The sequence below is a fragment of the Rhinoderma darwinii genome, chromosome 11, assembly GCF_050947455.1.
Source record: "Rhinoderma darwinii isolate aRhiDar2 chromosome 11, aRhiDar2.hap1, whole genome shotgun sequence".
Classification (NCBI taxonomy): Eukaryota; Metazoa; Chordata; class Amphibia; order Anura; family Rhinodermatidae; genus Rhinoderma; species Rhinoderma darwinii.
In genome coordinates this window covers 42317636-42329646 of record NC_134697.1, presented here as the reverse complement: position 1 = coordinate 42329646, position 12011 = coordinate 42317636, and the positions used below count along the sequence as shown (strand labels likewise).

Here is a 12011-nt window from a genome sequence, read left to right as displayed (position 1 = left end):
TGACACTGCGGTTCTCACACAAAGTCATGGACCACAGCAGAGCCCGATAGTATATTATTCAGCTAGACTAGACCCTGTGGCCCGAGGTTCCCCATCATGTGTGAGAGCTATCATTGCTGTAAATTCAATGTTAAACAAGGCCTCAGATTTGGTCCTGGCATTTCCACCACATGATATATATATTACTGCTATTCTAACTCAAGTACAACCTAAGCATTTGTCCACTGCAAGACATTTGAGATTAACCTGTGCGCTTCTTCTCCCTGAGCAGGTTACTTTACACCGCTGTACTACATTGAACCCAGCTACCTTACTGCCTTTGGAGCAAGGGGGGAGAAGACGTAGGTAAAGTATGGTCACAATTTTTGTCTGAAACTGATGAACATGATTGTATGGCCCTTATGGCCCAGGAAACAGTGGTGTTCGCACATGTAAAAGATACCCCACTCCAAAACCCAGACCTAATACTCTTTGTGGATGGTTCAAGGTATTTTGTAGAAGGATCTTTTCTTACAGGATATGCAGTAACCACCGAAGATGTAGTCCTAGAAGCAGCCTCCTTACCAGCGTCCCGCTCAGCACAAGAAGCGGAGCTTAAGGCCCTGGCAGCAGCATGCCAACATGCAGAAGGAAAGACAGCAAATATATACACTGACTCTCGATATGCATTTGGGATTGCACACGATTATGGCCCCATATGGAGGGCAAGACAATTTTTGACCTCTGCAGGTACACCTGTAAAGAATGCAGACTTTGTAAAATATTTGATGGCGACCCTGATGTTACCCACAGAAGTAGCAGTAGTAAAGATAAAAGCTCACACTAAGGTGAGTTCACCAGAGACAAAAGGAAATGCCCTGGCAGACGAAGCGGCAAAGCAAGCAGCACAGAAGCTACCCGTGTTAGCAGCCGTATGTCAGATAAAAGATCCAGAGGAAACAAGACCAGCTGTAAGCCCGGAACTACGGCAAAAAACTTCAAGGACAAGCAACAAAAGAAGAAAAAGACAAGTGGACGGCCCAAGGAGCAACGCTACGAAAAGATGGCCTCTGGCAATGCCAGAATAAACTGTGCCTGCCTAAGACAATGTTCCCAATGATGGCCCAGATAACACATGGAGAGACACACCAATAAAAAACGGCAATGATGGACTTGGTAAACAAGGTGTGGTATGCCCCAGGGTTTAGTGTGATGGCCAGCAGTTTTACACAAGGATGCATGATCTGTGCAACACATAATATTGGAAGAACTGTAAAAGTACCACAGAAGCACACACCCAGACCTATATATCCGTTCCAGAGACTGCAGATAGACTATATTCAACTACCCAAAGTTGGTACCTAGGAGTATGTGCTTGTTTGTATTGATCTCTTTTCAGGATGGCCAGAAGCTTTTCCAGTAACCAAAGCTACAGCCGTAGCCACAGCAAAGAAACTGATCAACGAGGTGGTGTGCAGATATGGAGTTCCAGAGGTGATCGAGAGCGACAGAGGAACTCATTTTACGGGTGAAATCATGAACCATGTGTTGTCAGCTCTAGGCATAAGTCAAGCCCTACATACACCATACCATCCACAAAGCAGTGGGAAGGTTGAGAGACTAAATGGGACTCTCAAATTGAAAATCCAAAAAGCAATGGTAGAAAACGGGAAACCATGGACCGAGTGTCTACCATTAGCCTTGTTCTCAGTAAGATACACGCCCACAAAAAGAACAGGTCTCAGCCCATATGAGATCTTATTTGGGTCGGCTCCCAGATTAGGATGTTATTTTCCACAGGTGCTCCAAATGCAGTATGGTAGACTAACAGATTATGTATCAACGCTTGACAAACAATTGACCAAGGTGCATGCACAAGTATTTGCTTCCATTCCAGGTCCTGATTCAGTTGACGTATAAGCTAGAACCAGCAGATTGGGTCGTTGTTAAAAGACACGTGAGGAAAAGTCTAGACCCAAGATTTGATGGTCCTTTTCAAGTCCTACTCGTTACAAGCACCTCAGTGAAGCTCGAAGGAAAGAAATTGAAGGACTTTTACCAACTCCATCCATGAAAACAACCACCCTTTATCGAGACTATTGTTCTGAAGATGAATAGATAGTGTAGGGTGTGCACCGACTCTTTAAGTCCAGCTACAAAGGGGGGTCTCCTAATAGGGGAGGCTCGTCTCAAACTGGTGAAAAAATCCTTTTACTCCCCTTTCCCAGAGCACGGACACACTTAGGTTAAGAAATGAAGAAAATAATGATAAAAGGGGGGACTGTGAAGGATGGAGTGGACAGAAGTTAATGTTTATAATAATTTTCTTTCTTTAATAAAATATAGACTATAGAGTTGTGTACATAATTGTGATGAAGCAATAGTAATAGGATTAGATAAGTATACGTGGCAAGATGGCCCCTGAACAGGGACTACGCACTAATAAAATAACAAGTCACTTCCTGGTATGAACAAACTATGAACTATGAAGACATATCTAAAGGACCAGATAAGGGTGAACCTATCCAAGGATGACACAAAGTAACAAGAGGCTTACAGTGATACGTGCTTTTATAAAAGTGTGATAACATGTACCCACCCCCAGGAGAAAGGGGATATAGAACAAATGTGTGTAATAAATAAATCAGTGACGCCTGATGCTGAGTGAGGAGCTTTGTACCAGACTCTGTGTGGTGTGATTCCTTTCGTACGAACTCAGCGTATTATCCCTGCCGGTTGAGACTGATTAGTACCCGAACATAAGCGGGCAACCCCTTTAAGGACAGTTGCTCTAGGTGGGATGGAAACACCTGCCCTTTAGTTTGACTGTTGTTTAAGATTATAAATATTAAATGGTTAAAGCAATCTTCACAGCTGGGAATGTTTTATTAATACTGGTGCACTAATTGAAGCTAATTGGAGATTGCACAATAATCTATGCCGAATATATAGTCAAATAAATAGAGCAGAATGCATTTAATAAAATTAGGTATCTTGGGTACAATAGGATTATGCAGAGCTATACAATATTAGAAGCTGCGGACTTACTAACTGTATAAGGCAGAAGACCCATTATACAATAAGAGCATACAACTTGCTTTGTCACAACAAATACAGAATGACTTTACGAAAGACAACAGATGATACACGTTTGAGAGCTAATTACATTTCCTTTTAGATTAGTAATTTTTGTGTGACTTAAAATTCCAGTCACGGGTCATTCACTGCAGGAACATTCTCGTGAAGTAGCGGTGCATGTAGATACAGTGTGGCGTTCATCTGGGACACGCTGCTCGCCTTATTGAGAATTGGTCAATTCACCAGAGCTTGTCATATACTGCATAACCAGCCCAGATTATCCACCAGGCAACTCTGGTATACCAAAGTGTAGAAAGGTGTTAGGCTATAAAAATGGGTGTTTTACCACATTACACTTGTAAGATCTAAAAAACTACTGACTGCACTATAAAATTACTCAAAAATTACAAGGCCAATGCGCTGCATTTTAAACCCCACGCAAACATCAGAGCACAGGAGGAGGCAGGACGGAGGCAAACAGAGTCCCTGTAGCTCCGTACTGTGGAGGCATAGGAAGTCCATGTGCTGCCATATTGAAGCAATGCTTTAAGGGCAGAATAGCGCCAAAATATGGCATCCAATGAAGTATGACATGATTTTTTTCTGTCAGATTCTGTCCTTATGCCTCTATATGAAATGGAAGGCAAATGGAGGTACAGTAGGGCACCATAGAAGTCTATACGTGCCTTATTACAGCTCCAGACAACTCAGAGGTTGTTTGGAGCTGTAATAGGGCTTTGTGCATGAACACTTAAGGCACTTTTACACGGGCCAATGGGCATTCATATGAATGCTTGTTCCCGATCATTGCACTGTGCAAACAGAGCATCGATCAGCCAACGAACGAGCAAACGCTCTCTTAGTGGCTTATCGCATCTTATCTTATGTATCAAGACATATTATCATTTTCGGCAGCATATCTCCCTGTAAACAGGGAGATGTGCTGCCGACATGATGGAAATGTAAGGGGACGAACGATCGTAGTACCAATCGTTCGTCCCCATACATAACCAATCATTGCTCCTCGTAGATCAGCACTCGTTTTCACAGCCCATATCGGGCTGTGTAATCGGACCTTTAGTCTCAATCTGGCCTATGGGATGTACATATAGAATGACAATCTCAACTGTGTAGATGACTGGTATAAGAACCTACCTTCAATGGACATTAGGTAAGTGCATACACAAATACACAGAACTGCTCATCCTCTTCTACTAACTATGTAAAAATTAGATGTTATATATCAATCCTTGTTACCGTATGCCAGTAAAGAAACAACACTTACATAGATGCTTCATGAAGGTTGGACATAGACAGCGCTTGTTGACGCACGGTACGCTTCTCGTCCAGAAGAGAGAAATATGCAGGTTCTAAATCTTCATTGCAGTAAGTTAGATGCTCATCTGCGGCTAAGTCGGGATCTTCAGTCAATACAAATTCACTGGAGGAATACTGGGCACTGTCATCGTCAGAGTCCTCTTCTTCGTGCTAAAGAGATAACATGTAGGGTTTATCGCTGTATGTTCCATAGCCTATATTTCATGAGATAAACCAATATTCATGAAGAAACAGCAAATCACCTAACTAGCAACTACCTAGACCTTAATTTATGTAGTTTTCTTCCCGCAATGGGAACACTAGAATATTGTATAAATTAGGGAGAAAGGGAAAGCATTGAGAAACTGCAGAATAGAGGTTCCATATGATGTGAGCAACACTATTGCTGAGCACCATAAATTATATTTACTCTTGAATTACATGCTGTGAATACAGTAGATGTATTAACAATAACACTAATTCACAGACAAAGGCCTTATGCACACGACCATGCTTTTGCGGCCGCAATTTATCGACATATTTGCAGATAAATTGCAAACCCATTCTCTTCTATGACCCCATGCACACAACCATGGCTTACACGTTTGGTACGAAGGCAGCAAATCCAGTCTGCAAAAACTCAGGACATGTCATTTTACGCTCCGGATTTGCGAATTCACCAGTGAATTGTTGTGGAGTCCTGATGACACATGAATGCACAACAAGGGGTTTTTGGAGATGGACTGCAACAGACCCGTGGTTTTGCAGACCGCAAAACCAACGCGGTCGTGTGCATGAGGTCAAAATGTTGTGAAGAAAATAAAATCATCAGTTATTTTATGCAGAATTCTAAACTTTTCAAATAACAGCACCAATAAATTAAACCACCACTATTCTAGACGTCAACATACAAGAAAACTTTGGTGTGTTTGCTGCTGCAGCTACAACTGGCCATCACTTGTGACCTTTTTTGAAATAAGACTTGTTTGCTTTCTTGAATGAAATAAGGAAATGACAAAAAAATCTGTATCAATGTCTGTGAAGGCCTTCAGAACAGGGGTGTCATGTTGGCAGGATGTGCTAGGACAATGCCCTGGCAGTTTATTTGGGTAGCAGGCCGCACTTAAAAGAGGCTCCCTGTGCCCTCCCACTTTCAACTGTATCTCCCTTCTCAAGGACTGCGGCATATGAGGCGTATTGGCCGGCTCATTACAATGATGCCATCGGGCCACCTGCACTGTGCCACTAAGAGCGCAGTCTACGGGCTGGAAGATACCTGTAGCCTGAGCTGCTTCAGTAATGGGAAATATGGTTAGGGAAGTATGATTGTTATTATTTTTCGAGGTTTCTCTTAATGTGATGGGGTGAACTAAGGGGGTCTATTAATGTGTGTAGAGTACTAAGAGGGTTACATTTACTAAGTAGGGGGTACTATAACTGTATGGAGAGCACTTTAAGGAGGCTCTGTCACCAGATTATAAATACCCTATCTCCTACATAATCTGACCGGCGCTGTAATGTAGATAACAACAGTGGCTTTTATTTTGAAAAACGATCATTTTTGAGCAAGTTATGAACAATTTTAGATTTATGCTAATTTGTTTCTTAATGCCCAACTGGGCGTTTTTTAACTTTTGACCAAGTGGGCGTTGTAAAGAGAAGTGTATGACGCTGACCAATCAGCGTCATACACTTCTCTTCATTCATTTCCATTTGTAATCACAGCACAGCTTATGTAGGAGATAGGGCACTTCTAATCTGGTGACAGAGCCTCTTTAAGAAGGGGGCACTTTCAATAAGTGGGGGGCACTATTTCTGTGTAGGGGCAGTAAGGGAGCATTATTATTGTGAAACCGCACTAAGGGGGCACTAATACTGTATTTTGCTGTGTTGATGCCTTTAAGGGGGAACTATTACAGTGCGGGGCACAAAGACGGGCACATTACTATGTAAGAAACTATCACCATCTGGAGAACAGGAGCAGCAGGATAGGAACTATGTTTAGAGGGTGGGGTATGATGGGAAGAGTGTTTGAAAAGCAGAATCAAACATATCTGGGCAGCAAACTCTGCAGAGACATGTCGTGGTCGGGCAAGTCATCATTGAAATCTTGGTCGAATGGAGAAGAAAGAGGAAAGTGAACAACTCCAATCTGAGAAGATGTCACCAGTGAGTCACTGGATGTAACTGTACTGTATTCACTTATATGGTCTGTAGACTGCCTGTGTAGAGCTGGTATCTACCACTTTATGGTGGTTTATGGTGGTAATATATGTTTGATATTGGTCTTTGTATACTGGCATTTTTATTCAGTAACAGTATGCTTGTATTATTCAGTCACTATTTAGTGGTAATATGTGCTCATAATGTAGTGAAATTCTTATTATTGTATAGTGGTATTAATGGTAACTGTATGACTGGATTATTCGGAAGTATGCTATCATACATACTGCAGATTTGTTTTTATGACAGGACAAATTATTTGGGGACATATCTTCTATGGATACTGGTTTCATGCCCCACAGAACTAATTTTCATTAAAAAGTTATATCCAAGCACAGTTAACTGCTGAGCCAGTATATATAAGCCAGTCATGTGTTATACTAGTTGTCTTCATTATATACATATATAAATATATTTAAAGTTTTGTTTTTTTGCGGGGGGCATACAGTATGCCTTGGGACTTCTGCCTATAATCTTTTAGACACTAGAAATGCCCCTAGAACACACATTTTGATAGCTATTAGTGATCAGTCATATTAAAGCAAAGTACTTGCTCAGCCCTGGGGTGAATAGATGGAACATAAAATATATTTTTATAGTAAATAATTTTATTTGCTAATAACCTGCTACCACCTGTTTGCAACCAGCACCTCAATATCCGTAAACATTTTTGCATGAACGTGAAGCCTAGAAATTATGCAATACCTTACCATAGTCCCAATTTACATAGCCACACCTTTTCTTTTCATGACCACACCCACAAATATTGCACAAACCGGGCAGCTCTGCTACTTACTACCTCCTCAGACATTATAGTCCTGCCATATTTTTTTAGGGCGAGATCCCTGCTACAGAAGTATTACAGTATTATCTGAAATAATGCCACTATTGTCCCAATACACCATGACCGCTTCTAAATCACTCTATCAAGTAGCTTGTGCTGAGAATGGGAGATCAAGATCAATTATTTTTAGGCACAATGACTTGGAGTACACAAGTAAAAAATGAAATTTCACTCCACACATACACATATAAAGAAGAACATGTAAGTAAAACATAAAGAGACTTACAATTGTGGGAATCAAGGATGCAGTGGATAATAATTGCTTTATAATTCGGTATCTGTCATATAGTGGTTTCATTAAGCTTCGCTCTTGCTTTGTAACCTAAAATAGGAAACACATTTTTATGTAACGTTAATCCTATACTGGTACTATGCTGTATAACAATATATACTACAGTTTTGACCAGGCTGACAAACACATTAGAGCAAATCATTGGATTAAAAGGTGTTAGACTGGAAACACACAAGCAATAGAAGAATTACATTTATGTAACTGAATGTGACAAATCACAACACATGCAAATTTACAGTTTTTCCACCTACTGCTTGTCTGTATGTTCATTACCCTGCACATAAACCAATCACGTTCTCCGAATATTCACAGCGCGACCAATCTGAAAGTTTACAGTGCTTGGGAATAAGTGACTGGGGCAGAAGAGGATGGAGGCGCAGCCTTATATAGTGGATCGAGCGGGTTCCCCAGCAGCATTTTAAAAAAAACAGGATCCTGACATGTCCACAGAGTTTAAGGCAGCACAGAGTATTTCAGGAGCCGCGTTCTGCTCCCGTAGGTAAACGGGGTAGCAGCACTGCGAAGACCGCACGGAGAATTCACCGGCGGTCAGGATAGAACGTACCATCTAGATGAGGGGAACACACCCAGCTGCTATGTGAGACACAGCAGGGCGCGCTTCCAACACAACCGTGCCGTTGGCTATACAGCTGACGGCTGTCAGCCGTGCAGTAGGATCTTGTGCGGGGTGGTGACTTGCCAATCATGTGAAGGTGTTATTGAGGACAGGAGTGGAGGAGAGGTAACAGACTGAGAGCTACGTAATGGTAAGAGCAGAGTTCACAGCAGCACAGAACATTTCAGGAGAGGAGCGTGCAGATGTTGAGGAGTGTATGACGCTGACTGGTCACTGATTGGTCAGCGTCATACACATAAACACGCCCAGTTAAAAACACAATACACGCCCAGTTGGACATAACGAAAAAAAAAAAGCCCAGTTGTCCATTTCAAAGCTCATTTGCATAAATATAAAATAGCTCATAACTTGGCCAAAAATGAACGTTTTAAAAAAAAAAAAACAACACGTTACTGTTATCTACATTGCAGCGCCGATCACATGCAATAGGAGATAGGGGTTTGAGAATCTGGTGACAGAGCCTCTTTAAAGAAGACCTCCAGCAGAAACACAACTTTGCATCACTGCTCCCCCCACCTGATAGTCTGTCAAGCTGTGGACTAATTTTATGTATAATGTGCTCACTTCCCTGCAGTCCGGCCTCCTGTCTGCTTCTGTGATCTTGACTCTGCTATCTCTGACTCTGTGCTATGATATAAATCCCATGATGCCTCAGGACAGACTCACATGAGCAGCTAGAGTCAGCACTATCTCTGCCTGCTAGGAGGACTATGTGATTATCCTTCCCCCAATATACTTCTAAATAAGATAACCAATTATAGGTATAGAGCCAGTGAGGCTTAGGTCTTGTTCACACCTGCATTAGAGGCTCAATTAGGGCATGACCACACGTGGCGGATTTCCTCCGCAACTGTCCGCATCAATGCCGCACAGAATCTGCGTTGCAGATTCTGCTGCGGATCTGCACAAAATGTGCAGAAAATTGATGCGGACTGGCCGCTGCGGACTGCAGGAAAAGTGCTTCTCTTCTCCCTATTCAGTGCAGGATAGAGAGAAGGGACAGCACTTTCCCTAGTGAAAGTCAAAGAAATTCATACTTACCGCCCGTTGTCTTGGTGACGCGTCCCTCTTTCGGCATCCAGCCCGACCTCCCTGGATGACGCTCCAGTCCATGTGACCGCTGCAGCCTGTGCTTGGCCTGTGATTGGCTGCAGCCGTCACTTAGACTGAAACGTCATCCTGGGAGGCCGGACTGGAGACAGACGCAGGGAGTTCTCGGTAAGTATGAACTTATATTTTTTTTTACAGATACATGTATATTGAGATCGGTAGTCACTGTCCAGGGTGCAGAAACAGTTACTGCCGATCGCGTAACTCTTTCAGCACCCTGGACAGTGACTATTTACAGACGTCTCCTAGCAACGCTCCCGTCATTACGGGAGCCCCATTGACTTCCTCAGTCTGGCTGTAGACCTAGAAATACATAGGTCCAGCCAGAATGAAGAAATGTCATGGTAATAAAAACAATACGCTCCGCAGCACACATAAGATCTGCGGACTTCATTGCGGAATTTTGACTCTCCATTGAAGTCAATGGAGAAATTCCGCCATGAGTCCGCAACCAGTCCGCCACTGCTCGGCAACAGACAGAGCATGCTGCGGACACCAAATTCCGCTCCGCAGCCTATGCTCCGCAGCGGAATTTTCAGCCTCGTCTAAACGAACACTGCTAAATTAAAGTGTAAGTCAATGGACAAAAGGCTCCGCTGCGGATTAACGCTGCGGAGTGTCCGCAGCGGAATTTCAGTGAAATTCCGCCACGTGTGGTCATGCCCTTAGGGGCCTCTGTTGCAGATCCAGCCGAGATCATCAGAGACAACAGTGCAGAAAGCTGCGCTATTGTTTTTGTTAAAACCACGGACATAACGACGGAAAGCCGACAGAACCCATTAAAGACAATGAGTTCCGTCAGGTGCCGCTGGTGTCCGTGTTGCAACAGAACCTTTGTTTCCGGTTTTCCTTATTGTGTTCCTCCGATGGAGCAGAACAAGGGAAAGCAGCAACAAAAAGGCTGTGTGGAACAGTCAATTCAATTTTATGACACAGGAGGTTCTGGTGCCTGTATGAGTGACACAGGTTTCTCACCATTGACTTAAGCAGAAAAATCATGTCATCGAAGACTGATTCAGACTGTTGCTATACAAAAGAACCAGTGTGAAAACTTTAGTTTTAGTTGGAGTTTTCCTTTAAAGGTGACAATATACATTAGATAGTATTTTGGCGAGATCGGTCGACGATCTAATGTGTATGGGGGCCTCACCAGGGAAAAAAAGGATCGAGTATTTGGGATTTCAACATGATCTGAACTGATCTATTGTTACCACAGGAGATAAGCTTATTCTCCTCTCCCCACTGAAATAAACATGTACACATGGCTGTACTGAGCGTGCATGTTTATTAAAAAAAACTATGGGCTAACTGAGAGTTTGTTCAACAGTTATTTAATGTGTACGGCCACCTTTAGACTATCTACAGATTTTCTCAAGGTATTTTGAGTCTTCCTAAAAACACAATGTGAAAACTTCCACTGTCCCCTTTACTCTATCCGTAATTTTAAGTCCCCTCACAATAAATGAGCAGCAGCTAGGTGTACGGTATGTATGGTTTATAGGATATAAGCAGGGCACCATTACGGGCAAGATCAACAATGTTCAATATGTAAGCTAACAGAAAAGAAGACGACAACTTCTATACCCCCAACATCCAGCAACAAGACATTGTGAGTAGATTGGGACAAACATGAAGAGACTGTTAGGTTCCCACAGCTCTAAAGCGCAGTTGAGATACTTACTGGGCGTCCATGAATATTCTCAAAATACAGTAGACATTTCTGGAGACTCATTTTTTCCAGATTCATTTGCTTTTTTGTCATATCCTATTTAAAAAAGTTATTGGCATAGTTAGGAGGGATACTAAGTGAGTATTTAATGTTAAGGTTCTATAAAAGCAAGTATTCTGCCACCAATTGGCTTGCTCACACATGTGCATTTAATGCAGGACACGGCCAAGGATAATATAGGTGATTATATTAATTGTTAGTAGCCCTTGACTTTTTTTTTACCCCAAATTCCTTACTTTGATCTTACAATTTTAGTTCTATAAAATAATTCTTCTCCTATGTAGCTGGTGTTGTCTAGACGGGAACAAGCAGAGAGGCAGATATACATATTCTAGTCAACACTACACTATTTGCATCCGACGTTTCCAAGTAATATCACACAGCCATCGTGCCTGTGGGTGGAGGTCTACCAACCATCTCCACGTCCATTAAAAGTAGAGGATCGATGTGTGAACAAGAGTCTATATTAAATAAAAACGTAATATAGTAGAAAAAAACTTTTATCGATAGTTTTTATCTTCTGTTATTATGAACAGATAGATAATTAGTGATAATTTTAACTATATTAATATTGTGACTTCTGTAGATAATGACAATGTATTCATTATATAATCCTATGCCTTCTCAGGGCTTCAAAGAGTTGCAGGAAATGACCTAAGCACTTGTGAGGTGGCTGGTCTATTATTTAGCATTATTCTGCAGGTGCAAGATCATCATTTAAACAATCCACGGCTATTCCCATATTAACAAGTACTGGCATATGGCTGTGCAGGGAACTGAATGGGGCTGTGTTGCATTTCCC

The 12011-nt window shown here is 42.1% G+C and overlaps 1 protein-coding gene across 1 annotated transcript in view; it reads right to left on the bottom strand.

Annotated features, from left to right (window-relative positions):
• Positions 1 to 12011, bottom strand: part of FAM13C (family with sequence similarity 13 member C) — a 302988-nt gene that overhangs the window by 10946 nt on the left and 280031 nt on the right. Inside the window, exons 17-19 of the mRNA XM_075841177.1 lie at positions 11162 to 11245; positions 7668 to 7763; positions 4343 to 4545 (exon numbers count right to left, since the gene is read on the bottom strand). Of these exons, the coding sequence (XP_075697292.1) occupies positions 4343 to 4545; positions 7668 to 7763; positions 11162 to 11245 (383 nt within the window). The remainder of the gene's footprint in view (positions 1 to 4342; positions 4546 to 7667; positions 7764 to 11161; positions 11246 to 12011) is intronic.